General features: G+C 42.4%; 1 protein-coding gene across 2 annotated transcripts in view; it reads right to left on the bottom strand.

Annotated features, from left to right (window-relative positions):
• Positions 1-21,616, bottom strand: part of Spats2l (spermatogenesis associated serine rich 2 like) — a 61,552-nt gene that overhangs the window by 19,284 nt on the left and 20,652 nt on the right. For both annotated transcript variants that reach the window (XM_035439228.1, XM_035439229.1), the window contains 2 exons: positions 21,117-21,252; positions 179-237 (listed from right to left, as the gene is read on the bottom strand). In XM_035439228.1, the coding sequence (XP_035295119.1) occupies positions 179-237; positions 21,117-21,252 (195 nt within the window). The remainder of the gene's footprint in view (positions 1-178; positions 238-21,116; positions 21,253-21,616) is intronic.

Below are 21,616 nucleotides of genomic sequence, written 5' to 3'. Positions count from 1 at the left end.
CCAGACGGTGTAGCAGAAATACAGAGACGAGTGATCAGCCTGGGAGTATGGAGCTCACCCACCAGTATTTCATTGGGAATTGTAGGGTCTTGTCCCAAATCCAGAATTACTGTCAATCTGAGTCATGCATTGCTTCAGGTTGGGAGGCACCTTGTCACACAGCCACATGCCTACTTACTGGCTTCTTCTTTGACTTTATCCATTTCTGCCATTAGTGAAACTTCTTTGTCAATGATGCTGTGGAAAACAGAAACAAAAGGAACAAGAACTTATAAACTTTAACAGGCAATGGAAACACACCAAAAGGACTGTCATTAACCAAAATTACCCCAAATATTTTTGTGTGACAATGCCAGGAGAACACCCTGTCTCTAAAACAAGCAGCACGGAAGGGATGTCCCCAAGGATAACACAGTGACATCTGCTGATTAAATCACTGTCAACACATCTGAAAAGAAAAGGCCTTTCCGACTCCCAGAACTGCACGGCTTTGCCTTTAAATCTGGGTAAATTTTCTCCTTACACATTCCAAAGTTCCCAAACAAAAAAGGCTGGCACTTAAGTCACCAAGGACAGTTCCCAAATGTCTATGTTCTTGTTTCTGAGATTCTAGGTTAGTGGGAGGAAGGTAGGCCCAGGTCTGATGCAGTCAGTCCTAGGACTACCCTTGGACAAGCCTGCTCCTGGGTGCTGCCCCTGCCAGCTCTATAATACAAGTGTATACTTTCCCATCTTCCCAGCACAACAAGGTTCTGGTGAACTTATTCAATATAGTTCATTAATTAAAGCAATTACTCAAGTTTATTTCTCTCACCCCAGCCCCAAATTTCCCAGTTCCACTCTCAAAAGCAACAGAACATCACAAATACCTTCTGTATCTCTTCTCAGAGTTGTCTTTAAATCATAGACATGAGCTGTACTTTTAATTTTCATTTGGTCTTAAATTATTTATCATCTATCTATCTATCCATCCATCCAACCATCTATCTGTCATCTATCCATCCACCATAAACATACATACATCTGAAGTTTAAGGACTTTCTTACATCATAACCACAGTACTTTATCAATAGTTTAAAACTTTAGGTATCTACTCAGGTTTCTACATATTCAGGTTTCTACAGCTCTTCCCTAATTTTTCAGTAGTTGGTTTAAACCAGCATCTAAAATAGACTTGCTCTTGTAATTGGATGACTCTCTTAAATGTATTTTAATCTACCAGTTCCTTCTCATCTGCGTTCTCATTTCTTTTGCAATTTATTTGAAGGAACAAAGTTGTCCTCAAGAGTTATTCAAAGTCTGAATTTTGCTAATTACACTCTATGGCTTTATTAAACTGACTCTTTTTATACTTTCTATAAAGTTATTAGATGCAGATTGTTAAGATTCATGATTGAATTTTTCAGACATAGGATACTTTTTATAAAGTGTCATATCTTTGTGTGTGCTGACAGAATCATACAGTTAAAATATTCCTCCAGAAGACAGCTCTGACCTGAATTTCATCACCTAATGAAGACATTGCACTGAATACAAGACATTCTTTTTGTTATTAGTAGTAACCAACGTTGTTGCCTAGATCAACACAGTTTGTAGGGAATTCTGCTTTGTATGAGTCTTTCATTTATTTACTGAGGTCTTCCAGAAAGAGAAACTTCACTGATTGGGCTTAGCTCAGAGTTAGAGTGCTTGGTCAGCATGGCCACAGCTCTGGGTTTAATCCCCATGTTGTCCATCTCTCTGTCTCTCAGAGAGACAGACAGCGCACAGAGAGACAGAGACAGAGAGACAGACATGCACACAGACACGGGGTGGGGGAGGGAGGGAGACAGATTGAGATGATCAATTGTTTGATTATCATTAAATATAGTTTGTATAGGTAAAGTAGATGTTTGATTTTCTTTCTGTGAATAGGGTTTCAAGCTAGTTAGTCCTTTAGCATCCTCCAAAGGTGTCAATGGGTTTTTATTCTTGTTTATACTTCAATTATGAGTTCATGTAGTATGGATTTGAATGCATTGCAGTTATCATTAATTTAGGTTGTTCAATCATCTGTACTTGCAAATTTTACAGTGTTGAAAATTTTCTTCTTGGTTATTTGCAAAATTGGTCAAGGTAAGAATTGGTTTGTGAATGTATCTAACCATTTGGGACTCTGAACAAGATGATGAAACCTAAGACTTGGCGAGTGGTGAGTGTCTTCTGTGGAGCTCAGCTCCTTGCAAGCAGGAAATCCCAGTGGAAAGTGACATGTGTGGTGACAGGCTCTGAGCCCAGTCCCTCAACCATGGACAGCATCAGGAGTCCTCATGACACACATGGCTTAAGGTCATCGGGCTTGAGTGCTTTTATGTAACTTCTGTATCGTCCTAATTGACAATACATAGGTATGGTGACAGTGTCTTATGGGAAATGCCCAACACTGACAGGTTAAATGGATAGAAAGAAGTCTCTACCCCATCCCTGCCACAATTGGCTCAGTTCCTTTCACTGAAAGTCTTGACTGTCTCAAGTGTCTTATGTTTCTTTCAAGGTTCATCTCTGTACAAACCAGCATATATTGAGCAATATATAAAGTATCAGACTGTGTCATCAGCCTTTGGGTTCCAGTGATTACCAAGTAGATGTAACTTCTTTTGTCAAGTCTACAAATGCGGACATAATAGAGACAAGTGTGGTTTTGTTTGTGGTGCTTGTTTTAGTTTATAGTTTTACAACTTTCTTAGAGTAGGAACTTCCATTTTAGTTCAGGGAAACAAAGATTAAAGGATAAGCTGTCAGGGAGCTATGGTGAAACTAGAGCCAGGAGCTCAAACCACAAATAGTTAAACTACTCTGCCTGGAAATGTTTTGGTTTTTTATTCCCTACAGAAAGGGAGGAGAGAGAAGATTCAGAGAGAAGGCTGAGTACCAGGAGCAACCTCAAGGGTGGGGGAAGTCAAAAAGCCTCCATGAGCCAGGGCATTTCCTGTGTCACCTTAAGGGGTTGCTGTGGCCTTTCGCACAGCAGTGGGATGTCTGTATCATCTTAGGTTTGGTGTGGATAGCTGGAGTGAGCATGGGCACACACACAGGCGGGGCCTAGCACCTGAATCGATGTAGGGGTGAACAGATGGAAAGAGGCAGAATCTGAAGGCACAGCAAGTGAAAGAATTTAAAACCTACTTGCACCCCAAAACTCATGTATATCTTGAAATAGGCTTCAGGTTTCCACAGAACACAGAAAGGTCTGCCAGGAAATCTCATTTGGACCACGGGCTGTGCTATCCCAGCTGACTTATGGATTGATAGAATGATGGAGTCACGTGAGACTGGCCAGTGACTTGGGCTGCATGCTTGTCACAAGTAGAGTGACGCAGAGTTGCATAGGGTTTGGGATGCTGTTTAAAGATAGAGTGGAGAAAGAGAGAGAAAGAGAGAGAGAGAAAGAAAGGGAGAGAGAGAGAGAGAGAGAGAGAGAGAGAGAGAGAGAGAGAGAGAGAGAGAATTGGGAAGAGCCACAAAACAAGAATTCATCTGGTTGATATTATTTGCTAAGTACTTGCCATATGGCAGTCAAGGGTTTTGGAGAACAGCTATGGAAACAAAGAAAATGAAAAGCAGGGAGACAGAAGTGAGATAGAATAAAGATTTCTCTTATCATCATGGAATCTACATTATTTTTGCAGAGACGTGAAAGGAGCTGCAGGACTTGTCGAAAGGGAAAGACAAAGAGAAGATGGTGAGTGCCAGAAGGAAGATCTAGCAGACGTCTGAAGAGAACTGAAGGTTTTGAGACATACATGGCACACTTGACAAGGTTGGCCTGGCCTCAGGTGGTCAGCAGTTGGGAGAGGGGCAGACTATCACAGGAGGCCACTAAGCTCCACAAAGATACCTGCCCTTACCACCCCAATGCTTACGCAAAGAACAGCACCGGAAGTCATGAAGATTATGGGCTGCATGTGTTGGGCAGGGAGAATGTCATAGGGAAGAGGCTTTGCTAAGTGCTAAGTTCTTTACCAGCTCACGATCATGCTGAGTTTTTGTTGGTAGGATTTGTTAACATAATATTGTGTTCAGACAGTTTACAAGATGGGCACCGGTGGTATAATACATAGCCTCAGGTGGAACACATATTAAACAAAGCTGGATAGTCGCACAGTGGTTGGTTCAGACCTTCTGGGCTGGCAACAGGAGGGACGGAGGTTTACACAATAAACTCTTAATCTGCTTAATGCGCACACTTGGGGATGTGGAAAAGCCCATGAAGTTGGCATCAAACCATGCTTCTATTCCCATGGGTGTTTTAGCAAGGGAAGAAGGTCGTCTTTGTGTGTTTCAGCAATTCAGCACTCTCTCTCTCTCTCTCTCTCTCTCTCTCTCTCTCTCTCTCTCTCTCTCTCTCTCTCTCTCTCTAAGACTGTTTTCAAACTCATGTTCAGAGGCAAGCCCAGAGTTTTAGCTCTGATTTGACAGAAGCATACCAAGCTCAGGATTCTGCATAAGGAGGGTCCATTTGACCATCCCCCAAGAATCTCATCACACTGGACCTGCAGTACCTGGGTTTGCTTCCAAGGCATTAGGCTTGGGGAGTGGAATTGGATGTGACAGATGAATTAGTACAGGCTAGTCTGTCCCTTGTAGGCTGCCAGACAGCAAGGAGCCAGCAACACATCATACTGAGCCCCAGACTAAGAGCAGGTCAAGATGGAATAGCCATGTCTACAGCCTTTCAAATGCCCTCAAAGCCTGGGTGTCCTAGTTAGCTTTGAGAATGATTTGATCAGGGCCATTTGCATGACTCAGTCTTCTCAGAAGGACAAGGTCAGGCATACACCAAAATGCTGCTGGTGACAACAACAGCAGGCTGGACAGGGACTAAGGGCATCTTGTCAGAACTCTGGCATGGAGTTATTACCACAGTCCTACTGCAAAGAAGTCACACTTGCTTTTGTGGTCCTCCTCTATAGGTAGACATCAGCTTGCAGTTGTTTCAAGGTGAGAGCCAGTGCTAACCAGTACAGAGTATTGATTGACTCAGCAAGGCCCACCAACTGGTGGGCCAGTGCCACACAGAACAATTTTACTGAAGCTTACCAAGATCTCAGGAGGCAGGAACTCTGCTAAAATTCCACTACAGAGCCTTGGGGGCATGCCCTCTGCCTCAAAGACAGTGTCCCACTTTCCTACCTAAACTCCTTTCTTCATCTAATGAACTTTCTTCAAATCTTTGCTTAACTGTGTCACGGCCTCAAAAACCTCTAATTGTCTTTTTAAAAGATTTATTTATTATTTATACAGTATTCTGTCTGCAAGTATGCCTACATGCCAGAAGAGGGCACCATATCTCATTGTAGATGGTTGTATGTCACCATGTTGTTGCTGGGAATTGAACTCAGGACCTCTGGAAGAGCAGCAACTAGTGCTCTTAACCTCTGAGCCATCTCCCCAGCCCCTCTAATTGAGTTTTTTTTTTTAAACTTCACCTTTATGCTTGCATTCTGTTATGGATTGCTCAGCAGTGGCTGAACTGTAAAGGAAGACAACAGACCTATATTTCTGTGGCATAGCAATGATGGAACTTCTTAAAGTGTATATTGTAGAACTTGCATGTAAGTCATGTCTATGTAAAAATATATATACTTTTGGACATGGACTGGCTCTCATCATTTAAGAGATAAGCTGAGGAATAAAACTGTAATGCTGTTCACCAAATGTGGAGGCTTTGACACAGAATCAAAGCAGGGCATCTTGTGGTAGTGTCTGCTGAAATGTGTGCTTTTCTATTCACCCAAGAGCCTAAGTATGGAGTGGTCCTGCTTCCCAGTAGTGATCCTCACTACTTGGCAGAAACATCTAAGTCTTTAATTGGCTTAGACTTAAGATGCATCCAGCATGTTCTCCATCAGCAGAATGAACATAAAACCCATGCTAAACTCACACGTTTCAGACATACCTTTCTTCCCTTCCAAACACATCTTCTCCTTTTATCTAAACTACTTGGATAATAAAATTTTATCTGGTGGCCATAAAAAAGCTTTTATTACCAAAGCAATAAGGTCTAAGGAGGAGATTACCATGGCGAAACTTTATAGTTTATTATATAGTTAATCACAAAGATAAAGTGTCTTTTCATAAAAACGTTCCCACTGTCTTGATTCTTTCTATAGGGAACTAATAGTGATGATAAAAGGAATCAGAAGGACTCTACAGTTGGACTATTTTTGTGGTTTTCTGCTCTGTGGAAGACTCATCCTTAATTCTAGGGACCAAGGCATAGAGTGACAAAAACAGCTTCTGGGAGCCTGGATGAGCCACACAGGCCTTTGTTCTTAAATAGCAAAGACACTATGGTAGGCAGGCACCCACAGGACCACCATGGTTGAGAGCCTGCTGGTCAACATTGAGGACTGAAAGCAGAATCTTAAAACAGAACTTCAACCAGTGTGGGCAGCGGCTAGAACCAGATGTCAAAGAGTTAAAACCAGGCAAGTTCCACCTCTGATGCTTTGCCTCAGGGAGCCTGCAGGCAAAGAAACTGCTCAGAACCATCTGATCCCAGACAATTGTAACTCCGAAATGTCTTATGGATAAAGTGCTTGACTGGGAACTCCCATAACTCATTGCATACTGTGCAGACACAAACCGGGAGGAGACAGGCAGGGTGAGCAGGCTGTGTAAGGAGCCTGTATGCTAGTCTCCTGGTGCAGAAAGGTGAGGTGCTGGGAAGGAAGGCTGATACAGAATGCCAAGGGAGTGTTCAGTCCTACCGCCTGTACCACACAGTGCAAGTGTGCATGAGTGACAAGCCTTAATGCCAGACTTCTTGGTATAAGAATGTCCCCACTCCTCTTAAATTAGAGAAGAAAAATAATTTAAGAACAAGCCCCTCCTCCACACTCTGGGCTCTGCTCCTTATTATTATGTAGACAAAGAGCAATGGGGTTCCCCGGGTTGACCCAGTAGGACTCTGTGGCCTCTTAAATGGCCTGGAGCTGGGGAAATCTCCTTGGTTTTCACTAGTCTGAGTACTGAAGGGAGGGGTCTGTACTACTCAACACTTAGGGGTCTTTGTCTCTTGGATGAGGGACACTAGGGAAGAGCAGAACTTCCTTACATGTGAGTCCCCATGTACTTGTCCCATGCGTCCCATTTCCAACCCAACTCAAATATTCTAGTCACTCTTGAGACCAGGGCAAAACTAGCCAAGGGCTTCAGCTCAGCCACTTCTCAACTACTGCCACTGTCAACAGTCTCTTCCTTGGCTTGAAGACTACAAATGCAGTGAGAACATGTGTGGTTCTGTATTCCTAGGCCAGGGGGGTCAGCAGCTCTAGCTGCAAGCGACACCCCCAATCTTACAAGTTGCCAACTTCCAGTTCCTTTCTTCACCTTAAGAACCCTTCCACCCTGTCCCCTCTCCTACACCCTGTGCTGGTTGCAGGTGTCACCACTCACTTTTCACTTCCCATGCCGTTGTGTCCCCAGAAGTCTACTCCAGTAGAGAAATATCTCTCCTATCCACTTCCACTGTAGTGAATTTAACTATGACCTCATTAAGAGTAGTTGACTGTATTTGTTTATAGCTTAGTTGCATTGCTGGGATTTCTGGACTGTCATCTTCTACTCTACACATTTTTGCATTTTGCAACAACTTGAATTCTATTCATAACTGGAAAAATGTATTTTTCCCTTGAATAAAACAAAGGTGACAAGCGGATCTTTCTAAAGATTTAACTCAACAGTTTCATTCTGTAAACACACAAAACCTACATAGGTCTCCAGTATGGACACCAGGGTGGTAACAGCCTTTGAGAGTTGCCAACTAACAGGACCATTAAAGAGGTAAGGTGACTGACTGTCCTGGCACGAAGCACACTCAGCTTCAAGGCAAAGCAAACACCCCAGATCTGAACAACTGGCCTCAATCTATCACTTGGACTGAGTACCAGAGATGGCACAGTGTGCTCACCTCTCTTAATTTGCATATTTCGTGTTCGACTCGTACAATGATTTGACTATACCATTTAAACTATGCTTTGGGAAAGAAGCATACAGATTTAGCGTGCAGACTAACCCTAACACTTACCAGATTCTGGAATTTCTCAAAACATAGTTCATTTCAAAATAATCCCACAGGGACTCATTTATGATCTTGGAATTTTGAAAAGGACAGGAGTTACAGAATCCTTTAAGTCTACAACACCAACTGTTCAGCTAGGACTATGTGGCTTTAGTTATTAAGTGCTTTCTTGTCTTTGCTAATTATGTCTTAGCTTGATCTCTTTCTACGGAAAGCACTAGTTGAGAAAATAACACCACTTCAGTTTCACTATAAAAAGATAGGGCTTAGTTAGCCCTCTGCCCCTGTAAAGCAACACTATAGAAGAAGAAAGAAAGCTATGGATGCCAGTTGTCTTATCACACAGGCATACCATCTGGACATCTGACTACCATTCTTTTCTATATTTTTATTTCATCTGATATTCTCATTTAAAAAGCTGAAAAACACAGAAAGCAAGGTAAAATTAAATATTTCAAAATAAAACCTAACAAGACAAAAATCATTCTTTTGTCTCGGGCACAAAATAGAGACAACCATTCTCAACACCCTGTTACATTTTCTTTCAGAAACATTTTTGGAAAACCAACTGGGGTGGGGGAAGCTATCTTTGCAGATGCTGTCATAGATATTGAGCATGAGTTACTTGGGAACAGAAAGTGTAAGAGACTACTGTTGTGCTGGCAGGATCAGAAGCACTGTTGTATCTAACTGGAGGCAGTGAGGCATCGCCTTTACTGCCCCTGGCTGTCTAGAAGGTTTTACAGTTTTTTTTTTTTTTTTTTTTTTTTTTTTTTTTTTTTTTTTTTTTTTTTTTTTTTGGCTCTTAGGTGAAGAGGGGAGGGAGGAAAATTCGTAGTGGGACCCTCTACTCAAGCATGCCACCATTATCTCAGTAACACCCTGCTCTCCGTAGCTCCACATTGGGATGGCAAATAAATATTAAACTCTAAAAAGTAGGCTTTTCTAACCTCTTGCATACAGATAAATGGCAGTGGATTTTCTGTTTTGAGAGGCATGGGTTCACATTTCATCTATTGATGGAGTGAGGCCAGGGGAATTTAATTCTCCCAGTCCTCTGTTTCCTTCAGTATGGAATCTTCTGTTCCCTTTTTTATCTGGCAAATTTCTAGTCTTCCTTCAAGAGTCCAGTGCTACTTCCATGATGAACCTTTTCCTAAACAGCCAGAGAGGGCTTATTTCCCCCTTGCTTCTCCCAAGCCATCCACCCGCCACTCTATGGCACCACTTGCTACATTGCGTTCATTATTTTGCCTGTTTCTGTTTGCACACACCGGACCTGGCTTTTTAGGGAAAGAAATTGTCCTATCCTTGGATATTTGCAGCACTGTTCCCCAACTGTGGTGTGTAGACGTCTTTGTTCGGTGTAACTCACAGAATGCAGATTCTGGACCCTACACTTGTGGGATCAAAATCTCTGGGAAGGCTCAGATGCTCCTCACTCACAAACAAGTTTGACAAGTGCCACTGAGAGCACCATCTTCTACCCACGGGATGGACGGATGAAGAAAGGGAAAGAGCGGGAGATAGAGACACGGCAAGGCATGAAGGGAGGGTGAACTGCCTTGGTGGCAGAGGCAGCCATTCAGAATTGGGAGTTCCTTTATTCCACTTCTCACTTCACACAAGGAATAGTAAAGTTGTGGTGAGATTCTCTCATCTCACCCCGGAGATCCAGCACATGCTAAATGCCTACCAAGATGGGGGAAAACGCCAAAACAGCATCTTCCAGACACAGCACGACCAAAGCACACATGAACTCACAGAGACTGACAGCACACACCAGATCTGCACAGGTTCAAACCAGACAAAACCCCAGCACTGGGAAGGGGAAGTGGACACAAAGTCCCACCCCTAACCAAGAAGCTATTCACAGTCAAGACCTGATGGGAGAGGTAAAACCAGTTTTCTCCAATGGAGTGTCACGGGGTGTACCAGGGGTGTACCAACCACAATTCAGGGCAGGCTGTGTGCCCAGGAGTAAGTGACCAACACAAAATGAACTTCATTGGGGGAGGGGTACACTTTTTGTTTTGTCACTTTTTACCTTATTGTTTTTTGTTTGTTTGTTTTGATTTTCTTTCTTTTTTGGAGAGAGACAGAGTGGGGGATGGAGAGAGAGGGAAAACAGAGCATGAAGTGGGGTAAGTAGGGTGATAGCAAGGATCTTGGAGGGGAATGAATGTGACTATAATATATTTTATGGAAAAACTTTTTAATTAAGAAGAGCTTTAACTAGGAAGTAGGATAACTTCCTGCCAGTGTTTCAGGGTAGAGGAAAAGAATGTTCCTAAATGCTATGCTAGGACAAAGAAGGGAGACTCAAGCAAGCATCCATTGTGGAGCAGGCTAGTAGTTTTCTAGAATGATCTGACAAGCTTACTGACTTACACGGGGGTATTCATACAACCCACAGAAAGTCGTAACTATCTTGGGTTCACAGCTGAGTTGATGTAAGAAACTCAATTGGCTCCTGAGCTAGAATACAGGAAATGAAATTCAACCCCCATTCTGTATAACTCAACACCACATGCTTCCTAATTAAGTGGTTAATAAACCTTGGAAAGTGTGACTTTTATTAGAATATGGCCTAGTAAGAATCAAGAGTTTATAGCCACTGAAATAATAAAGCTGCGCCCATGTAAGGAATTCTATTACTCCCCACTCCGCGTGCAGTTTGCTGCATGATCTGCTGCTGTCCACCTGGCAAACTGTCCAGGATAACTCCAGAGTCCTCCTCCCTACTAGTCTCACAGGTTAAAAACAACAAACAAAGACAAATACCCCCAAACAACAACAACAAAACTCCAAGACCCATTCTCAACAAACAAATATCCCCAAATAACAACAACAACAAAACTACAAGACTCATTCTCAAATTATAATATAGAATAGCTCTCTTTAAATACTGTAATGCATTTGCTATCTATGACAATGTTTAATTTTCCTAGGGAAAGTGCATTATATTACAAATTATTTTCTTACTTTGTTTTTTCCTCTCTTTCTTTCTTTCTTTCTTTCTTTCTTTCTTTCTTTCTTTCTTTCTTTCTTTCTTTCTTTTTTGAGACAGGATTTCTTTGTGTAGCTCTGGCTGTCCTAGAACTCTCTCTGTAGACCAGGTTGGTCTTGAACTCACAGAGATCTGCCTGCTTCTGCCTCCCGAGTGCTAGAATTAAAGGTGTGCATGCTCCACCACCACTTGGCTATATAAATTCTTTAAGATATTATGCCTTACAGGGATATGCAGACAGAACACTTAGCTTAATTTCACCTTCTCTTTCCATTCCATTCTAAGTCGTAAAACAATCCCTTCTGTTCTACAACTAGCTGGTTGATTGGCAGCCTTCACCTGCTGGGAAGATTCAGAAATCTTTGCAGATTTCAGAACAAAAGCAGGAGCAATGCCGAGTCCTCAACTCTTATGGAGGTTCTGCTCTGCAGAGAGGCCTGCATTGAAAGCGAAGTGGACTCCCAGGGCCAGCTGTGTGTGGCTGACATAACATACGGCAGTAATCCACACATGGGGCCCAGAAAGGCTATTAATGTGAGGGTTGTTTATGCTGGTTTCTTGGGACCATACCTACACCGAAAAGGCCAGTTCAGTACTTTTTGTATTTATCAGCCTGCTCTTCCTTCAATTGATTCATTCAATCCCAGTAGTGGCCCTGGGGGAACATCTAATGTGGAGAAAAACCTGAGGGAGGAAAGCAAATAGGAAAAGGGAAGCTTCCACCTCCAAAGAGTGATCTGCACCTATTTAGAGTGACATATATTCACAAATGAGGCAAGATCTGGAAGCACATGGTACCTCTGGGACTCGCCACAGTTGCAAAGTCATAGGAACCTTGAGTTTCTCCGTGTTATGTGGTATTTGCCCTTTTCACAGTTTCAGAATGAATCCCGGAGCCTACTCTTGCTTATTACACTGGTGCAGAGTGAGGAAAAGGAGTCATTTTGGGCAATTTGTCAGCTAGATGGCAACAAAATCCATCCATATGGCTCTCCTGAGGCATAAATATATTTATTAGTCTCTTTTATTATTGTCTCCATGTATCCTTTGCAAGTGTGTGCTCATTCTCACGCTGTGTTCTTTTAATATTCTCAGATAATATGGACTACTGGGGGTGGGGGAAGGAATAGGTTTATTTAATTTTCTTTGTATAGTATCTTGTACAAGGTACAAACAGGTGGGCACTGAGAAAAACCATTTGATGAGAAAGAAAGGGATTTGTGAGAAAGTCGGGTTTGCACAGGTTTTGATAATTTTTGAAGACTGCATTCACTTCCGGAGTGGAAGGACATGAAAGCCTTTTATTACCCTTTAAAAAGAAAAACACAATTCAAACTTCTGATTTTTATTAAAAACAGAATTGAAAACTGAAAACCACATACCCTAACCTCTTGATTTTGTTCTTCATTATGTGTCTAGGTTAAAAGCTGGCAAAATCTAGTAATTGTTTCACACACTTCTTATAATTAAGTAGGGAATTGAAAGCATTGTGCAATCATTATGTAGTAATGCCAAATGGCTGAAAAACCTCCTTAGGTCATTCCTGTGCTGGCAACCCTGTTATCAATACATCTTATTGAAAGGGACTCAGAAAAGCATCCTTTTGTGACTCTACAATTACACTATGCCAGGAGCTGACACTTCAGTGTGCACACTAGTAACACTGTTTTTGCCACATTGGCTTTACAGTGGTATTCCTATCCATTTCCCATGCTTGTATCAATGTCCTTCATGGGACTGAACTCAAAGCCAAATCTACTTGCTGCCATCTGTTTTGTGATACGGATCAAATTCAATGGTCATTTCTTTAAAAACCAAATATCTGTCACTCCTACCAAAATATATGTAGTTCCATAATGCTAACGATTCTGATTCTCTTAATTAAGAGAAGGTAATTAGATGACCAAGTATTTGTTCAACTACCACTGGACCATAAGCTATCCAAAAAGACCTTCTGCTTCCATCTAGTTTAAACAGAACAAGGGCTTGCTCACCTGAGTATGTCACTGGCATTAGAGTGTCTGGACATGAGCCATGTATGCCTGGGAATACCAAGTAATATTGCTGCCTGCCTGAAGCCAAGGAAGAATATCCCCAAACAGGCGCTTAATGGAACAATTCCCCACTGTACTTATCTTACACGCCTCAGATCTCTGTCCTAATCCTGGTCCCCACTGTGATATTTGGCTTTATTGTAAAATGAGAAAAAGACTCCGGTAGAGACAGAATGGCTAATGAAAGTGACTGCCTGTCATTAGCTACAACCTTCAGTTCTTAATTTTTCCATTTTCTTCTAAGGGCCAAGTTGAATTCTATAATGAAAAACAGACCAAAAAAAAAAAAAAAAAAAGCAAAGCCTTCAATTTTCTACACTACAATATAATTGTTTTTCTGATCTCAAGGAGGCAAAAATGTAATTTGACCTTTAAAATGTGTAGCTGGAAGGGTTATGTTTCAGGCAGTATGGAAAAAATATTTTCCTACCACTGATTGAAAAGGGAAGGCTTTTGGTATGAAAGCAACAGGAAAGAAAATCCTACTACTGGGTGGAGGATGGGGTTCCAGAAGTTATATTCTCACAGTGTTGCCAAGTCTGTCTTTCCCTCAAGGAGGTACCTCAGAACATGCTGCTTTCTCTTCCCAGGGAATTCTTGGTATTATCAACATCTCAGACCAAAGATGTCCTTGTTATAGGAGCATGGGAAGGAAGGAAGACGGGTGGAGAGGCCGTACTATGTATCCTTGGCTGGTTTGCCCCTGGTCTCACCTTGTGCTACTAGAGGCTGGTAACACACCCTCCCTGCAGCTGTGACAAGCCACAATATTGCCAGGTCAACTGTATCCTACAGGGGAGAGATTCACCAACTGAAAGACACTGATGCTGGCTTCAGACTGACTGTCCCCTCCACAAGTGACATTCAATTGTTACAAGACCTAAAAGGAAACCACCTGGATTTAAAACTACACAAACAAGTTTTCATTATCCAGTCATCTGTTGACAGACAACTAGGTTGGTCCCAATTTCTTGCTATAGTGAATAGAGCAGCAAAAACACATGGGAAATTTGCTACAATAGCAACAATGAAAAAATATATATGAATACTATTTAGCCCTAGAGAAAAATGAAATCAGAAGTTTCATTTGTAGGAAAATGGACGGACTTGCATAGGGGGCGTAGAAAAAGCCCTGAGAGAGTGAAGTCCTGAGTGAATGCATAAGTTGACATGAGCTGAGCTGGCCATGTCATAGACCCCAGAGCCTAAGAGCAATGGCAAAGTCTTCTCCCCAGGAGGTGAGGCTCAGAGGGAAATGACAAAGCCTTTCTTCTAGTCCATGTGTAGATGCTGACAGTGTGTGCAGAACATGTCTACCACAGCTTTCTCCAAGCTGGCTGGGTGTTTAAGGCATGAAGACTGTTTGCCTACAGAGACTGCTCCTATCTAGATTGGCTAAGCCATCTCCTTGATTCAGCTGTATACTGTAAACCCTGCCTCCCCTCCCTGTTCAACTCTATATAATAAACACACTGAGCTGCCAGGGTGCTGCGGGTTTCTCCATCAGAGTGTAGCTCATGGGATCCCAGAGTTCTGTCTGTCTCTGTCATTTTCTTCACTTCCTGGATGCCCCAGTCAGGTTCATCCCTGGACCCATATTGGATGCCATAGATTTAGAATATATAGTAGCAAGCAAGGACACAATCTCAGAAAGAAATTTAGTGCGTGTTCCCCCTTACACACAGACACTAGCCACAGCACATGTGTATATATGTAAACAAGTGTGCATGCGGATACAGTCTAACATGTAGAAAGGTACACAAGCAAGGTCACAAATTAGGAGCTGAGGAAGGACCCTGAAGACAGCAGACACTCGAGTCATTTAAGAGGATACTCAACTAATTATTTTTCCAGTTCTAACTCTGCAGGGATTTTCTGGTGGTGGATAGATGCATAAAAACACAATCAGTACTGAAAGTTCTAAGTCTACTGTGAAGTTTCACAGCGTCTTCACAATGCCTACTGTGCAGAGGTTCACTGAGATGTGGGGTCTGCTAATTTCAGTGTGTGATGGGTTTTATTTTAGGTTCTTTAGACTCATGTTATAATTAAAATACCACCCCCGAACAAACAAATAGGGCAACATTGAATTCTGGGAGCACAGAAGTAAGTTTGGGTGTGACGCCTTTGTAAAGGGCAGGGGATAATGGCCTGGCGAGTGTTTAACTATAGTTTCCATACATGAATGTGGTGTGTAGTGTGGAAGCAAATATTAGTTCATAGGCACTGTCTCTTAGGAAATACTAGCTACCCACAAAGAGAACAATGAAAGACCTAAGGATCACAGAAAAGCCAGACTCTTAGCATTGTGTGCAAAACCCGGCACCACCCCAAAGCAGTGCCAAGGTGCCAAGAAAGGATGAGTGCTTGGAGCTGATGACAGGGAGCGTTGGTCACCAACTAACAAACAAACTATGCTTCATGTTAAACCCCCTGAAGGAGGAAGATGGTCTTACTTGGCTTCAGACTTATGTGACTCTGAGGATGTACATTCAGATGATTTTACACTCTTTGGATATCTGAGGAACAACGCTGGGAATAAGCTACCAGCTATGACTAGGTGATTCTGAGACACAAACCTCACCCGTTACTTTCTGCTGGGAGGCTTCCTCAAGTTCACAGTCCGAAAAGAACACAACACTCAAAATGTCAAAGAGACGATATCTGGCTGGTAGGACCCTCCTGCCAGTTAGGGTGAGAATGTGTGCAGAAAGAGTTTACTTAGCTACCAGCAAGGCCCCAGCAGCAGGTAAGGGGATTCTAGGGTTCTGGTAAAAGGTGAACTTAGCTTAAAATAGCTAGGTCTTCAGTTTGGGATTCTCACACTAGAATTTATCTTTTAGTTAGGGGAAAGCATCTCTAGAGAGCATTTGTTACATGCTATTATGTCATTTTGGGTGAGGAACACATCTTCACAAGGAGGATGAGTTCATGAACTGTGGAGGTCCAGTAAGTTTCAATGATCAAAAAGAGGAAGGGAGCTCTGTAGACACCAGGAGCTCTGGCCTGAAAGGGCGACAGGAAGAACACCTGGCTGTGAGAAAAGAAAAGATGGAGGAGGAAGAAATGAACTACAAGGTGGCAGAGAAAGGGGAAGTGGGCAAGGGCTGAGACTCATGTCTCACCTCCGACTTGGCTCGGACTAGACCCATCCCTGGTTGTGGTTTGAACATGAAAGGTCTTCATAGGGTCTTAGGTTTGAACACCTGGTTCTCACCTCGTGCCACCATTTTGGAAGGTTGTGGAACTTCTAGGAGGTGGGACCTTGTGGGAGGAAGGGGTCACTAGGGGTGGACCTTGAACTTTTACAGCTTCTCTTCAGCCAGCTCTCTGCTTTCTGAATGCACATGTGACGCGACCAGACTCTTCATGGTCTTGTCACTGGGCCTTTCCCACTCTGATGGAGTATGTCCCCTCTTAATTATGAACCAGAACAAACCAGTCATTCCTTAAAGTGCTTCTTGTGCTATCTGGCCATAGCAATGACAAAGGTAATGAATACAGCCCTACTGCAGAAAACACACACACACACACACACACACACACACACACACACACACACACACACACACACACACACACGGCATAGGGCCAGTATGGCCCCTCACTACAGAATTCATGTTCTGACTGCCCTTTTTTATTTCAAATAAAACAGCTTAAAGTGATTGTCCCAATCCATCCCTCAATCTCTAAACCTCATTACCATCCCCACCCACGCTACCACTAGTACACACACTACTTTGCTGGCTCCAGACCAGCTTCCATCTTCCTTAAGAGTGCTCTTAATTAGATGTTAAATTGACAATAACACCTAACAGGATTTTTATAGCTCTATTTTGGGATACTTTCTCTCCAAGCATATGGCAGAAATATTGAGTATTATTATACTTCCTCAATGTTTTTTTCAATTTCATGTTTTATTGCTCATTTTAAGCCTTCATAATCAACTTGGACACACATACACTGGGTTTGTGATGAGAAGCTAGACTAGTCTGCACACAGAGCAATTAAATCTGGCAGCTATGATTCCAAAGGACGAATATTTTCCAGCTGTGGTAGGAGGCCAGTCATACAGAAATGGAGCCAGCTGTTTCACGTTAGTTCCTGATATTACTTTTTATGCTCCTGTTGCCAAGTTTATCTTCTGTTCAGATGTAGTGGGAGAGGATTGTGCCATCTTGGTTACTCGCTCAGATCCCCAGCTCTTTCTGAGAGATGGGACTGCCCCATGTGTGGCTAGTTAGTCACATGGGACTGTGTCCTGGTGAACTGCCAATGTTCTATTTTAGATACTTAGTGGTTTTCTTCAGTAACTGTATTGAGCAAGCACTCTTTGTGGCCTGATTGGGAAGGATAAATACCTAGCTCATTTGGCCCTGGTGTGTCCTCTGTAAGGCTGGAGGATGTACAGCAACCACTACCTTCTAGCTTCTTGAAATCACCATTCCCATGAACTTCATGGGATTTTTGGTGGAATGTACTCAAGCAAAACTCATATCCTCAAGTTGGCAAGTGGTGGAAAAGTGAAGTTTTTAAACATTTTTTTACATTAAATGCATGCTTATGCATTTATTTCTAAAGGACACACAAAGCCTCCTCCTGAGTACTTGGGAGTGAGGAGGATTGGGTGATCCAAATAAGGACCAGAGGGAGGACTTAGGAGTGGGGCTCACTGACTCAAGCCACCGAGCATCACATGAGTTAATTACTGTTTTAGAACAAGCAATTTTTTTTCAGAAACCAGAGGACATGGTCCATATGTCCCAAATCTACAACCCCATTCTTCTTGAACTCAAGGTTTGCCTGTCTTTAAAATGGTGGTGATGGGCACACAACTCCCTCTACTCCCTATAGAACATGATTCAGCCCTAGAGAAATTTCTTTCCCAAGTCTTCTGTAGCCTGACATTTTCATGAGTACCGAAATTCCTAAAATCCATCCTCCTCCCACTTAGGAGACAAGGCGGGGAGGTCGGGGTGGGGGAGGGGAGGGGGCACGACTCTGTCTTAGTTCGTGACTGTATTGGCTGGGCCAAAGGCTTGTTTGGAGCAGAAGTGATGTTTTCCACTTGGCAGAAATGCATGCAAATGGTATGTTTAAATGGTAATTTGGTTTTATTTTTAAGTTAGCACACAATTGTTGTGGGATCATTTTTATTAAGGGTTAGGTCAGAAAAGGAGTGTTGGTGTTTACTCTGTAGCCGCCACATACAGCAAAGGGTTGAACCACATACTTTCTCCTTTGGTTTGGAAGGAAAGTGCCCTTTTGTCTTATGGGGGACATTTTAGCATGGCAGGGCTCAGAGCTTATTTTCCCACCAGGTTAAAGTTCCAGGTTAAAGTGCAAGGGGAATGCAGGGTAGAGAAATCACACACAACTTCTGTGGGCACTGGCTTTCCTGAATCACACTTAAACCATTTGAGGAATGAAAAGCTCATAGAACCTATTGTGAACCTCCAGATGCCCTGTGACCTGTGTGCTGTTCATTTTACCAATACACAAAATTAAGTAAATAAAAAGCAGTCATAGCAGCTGGAGGACAGGGGATTCAAGGTCACCACTACACTTGGTCAATGGTGCCTGAGTCACTCACATGGAAGGTATTACAAGGGGCTCTCAAAGGAAGGGCTTACTCTACAAAGCCACCCAGGTGGATAGGGCATAGAACTCCCTTCCAGGCCAAGAACTAATCCCTGAGACCACGGCTGCCAAACTGTAGACCCCAGGAGCTAACTGGTGTCTTTCCACACTGTCCGAGGCTGCTTTTAGTCATACAAGCAGAGCTGAGTGACTATATGCCTGGAACACTTAAAAAATTCACTAGCTGGCCCTTACTAGGTAGTATCTGATGCCCCTGGTTCTAGACACTTGTTGGGTAGACTTACAAATAACAGGACAACTGAATTAAGGAGAAATTGGAAAAGTTATAACTAGAAATTACTAAGAATTCTGATTTTTCTTGGTACACCATCTTTGCCATATTTAAATAGTCACGTGTGTCCTGGGAGTTGCTTTGAACAATACAGCTACAATCTGATCAAGAGGAAAGTTCCATGGCTACCATGGCTGGGTGAGGGTAACCGGTTGCTTATCTCAGAAGTCTTGTAAGGGACTGAGTGACAACTGAAGGAGAGTTTCCTGTCAAGTTCCTGGTGTCTTCTGCACCCTTGGGATCTTGTATGCAGCAGATGGCTTAAAATTCATGAATTTTAGATTAAGTTAGTGTGAAGCTTAATCCTTAGCTTTTACAACTCCATGGCTGTTAAAAAGCACATCAGTGTCAAAGCAAGGACGTGGCATGGGAAAATATGCAGAAAATACATCAAATTCTAGTATCAGGAGAAGTCAAGGAGATGGGGGGACAATTTCCATGAACCTGGATACCACAGTTTGGTGGTCTCTTTCAGTGTGAGCACCTGTATTTTGGCCTGGATAACTGTGGCCAAAATGGGGTTGAATTGGGACTCACCCCACTGTTAACTCTGTGAAAAGCATTTGACTTTGAATCGATAGTGACAAGATCATTTCTCTTGCCATGGTGGTTATCACATCCAGACTTACAAACTAAAACCAACCAATGGAAATTGGCCATTGCATTGTTTTGCTGGAACTAGACTCGGGTGCTAGGACTTATGGAGAAGCCAAGAAGGGGGGTGGTATCTGCTATAGAGGTGTCTGTCTAAGAATTAAGTAAAAAATAAGCAAAACTAGGAGACTGTGGTTGATACTGAAAAAGAGACAGATGGAGGAAGGAAGTGAGGAAACAGGTAGGAAGGAGGAGAGACACTGGAAGGAAGTGAGGAAGGAGGAGAGCGACTGGATCCCAATAGTATAATACAATTTGACTTAGAAGTAGATTTACCTGGATGAAGTTTCTGACACACACACACACACACACACACACACACACACACACACACACACACACCTCAGCTATGAGATTCTCTTTTGTCTTTTCTCATTTGAAATGGAAAGAGTCTTAAGAGACGTTGAGTCTTCAGACAATGAGAACATTTTTTCCTGTAACAATCTATATAATAATAAATATTTTACTCCAATCTGTACATAAATAAAACATCCAGGGCTCATTAAAACCAGCTGAAGGAAGGGAAGGGCAACACCTAAATCATATCAGGGTACTATTTTATTTTTTTTGAAAGAAAGAAAATACACAATTTAGTACACAATGAAGGGCAGTGAGCTGGGCAGTAATAAGAGTACCACTGTGACGGCTAACACTGATTGTCAACACAACACGATCTAGAATGATTGAGGGGACAAGTTTCTGGACACACCTGAGAGATATTAGATTATATTAACTGAGGTGGGAAGGCCACTGTATCTGTAGTCAATAGGATGGAGTCCTTGGCTAAGTATGAATAAAAAGAAAAGAGCAAGCTAATACAGACACAAGGTGGCCAGCTGCTTCTAGCTCCTGCTTCCATGGTCATGAGCTCCTGTTACGGTGGACTGTCCCTCAAACTGTGGGTCGAAACAGACCCTCACTTCCATAGATTGCTTTTTGTCACACTGATACAACAACCATGGCCTATGTCAAGAATGGAGCTCTATCACTAAGTTCACTGAATAAGATGTTTCTTTTTGTTGGGGGAATTTAATGGTAATGATGGGAATATTTTTGATTTAAAAATATGTATCATGTGACTAGCCTTTCATGGATGCCAATACCATTTACATCCCGCCCCCTTCCTGTCTTTGATCAAGTTTTAGTCTATATCCTTGATATGTTATTAGACCATTGTAAACTTCCGTTAATTATGATGTCTATCAGAGCTCTTATTGAAAAACTTTTTCTTATTTATTCCCAAGATCTATTCTTTCCTGCAGAACTTACAGAAACTAAGCCAGAGAGTGGTTCTCTGATGTTTATGTATGAAATAGACAACCTTTTCCATCTGATGTCTTTTACAGGCCATAGGAACAGCTCAGACGCTGTGAATTTATAGTTGTGGGTCGAATTACTCACCAGTTGTGTAACTCAGCAAAAGCTGCTTTGATCTTCTTCACAGAACTGTCCACTTCCTCTTTGATCATGACACGGTATCTAGTCAGAGAAACAGTGCAGCGCTGCAAATCCTTCACTGATTTCTCAATATTTGGGCCTAAAATTGATGCCAAGAAAAAAGGTATTAGCATGACCATTTTATCTTTTATTTATGAGCTAAAAAAATGAGGCCAGCAACCCATCCCCAAATAGACCCATCTTTTGTTGTCTAGAGGAAAAACCACTGCTTAGAGGGAATGGTTTGTCCAGCCATCTAAAATGTCTTCACCCAGGGGGGCTCTGGCTGTGCCATGTGGGGTACACTGGTCATTTTGCTCTTCAGGAAGTGTTATAAACTGCAGTGTCTTCCAACCTAAAGGCCATTTGTGTGGCTGGCTCCCTCTGTGAACACTACTGCATGTGGTTCAAAGCCAACAGAGATTTTGGAGCAGAAAAATGACATAGAGGCGGGGAGAGGTACA

The sequence above is a fragment of the Cricetulus griseus genome, chromosome 2, assembly GCF_003668045.3.
Source record: "Cricetulus griseus strain 17A/GY chromosome 2, alternate assembly CriGri-PICRH-1.0, whole genome shotgun sequence".
Classification (NCBI taxonomy): domain Eukaryota; kingdom Metazoa; phylum Chordata; class Mammalia; order Rodentia; family Cricetidae; genus Cricetulus; species Cricetulus griseus.
Note: the sequence above shows the minus strand (reverse complement) of the source record. Positions and strands in the feature narration are given on the sequence as shown.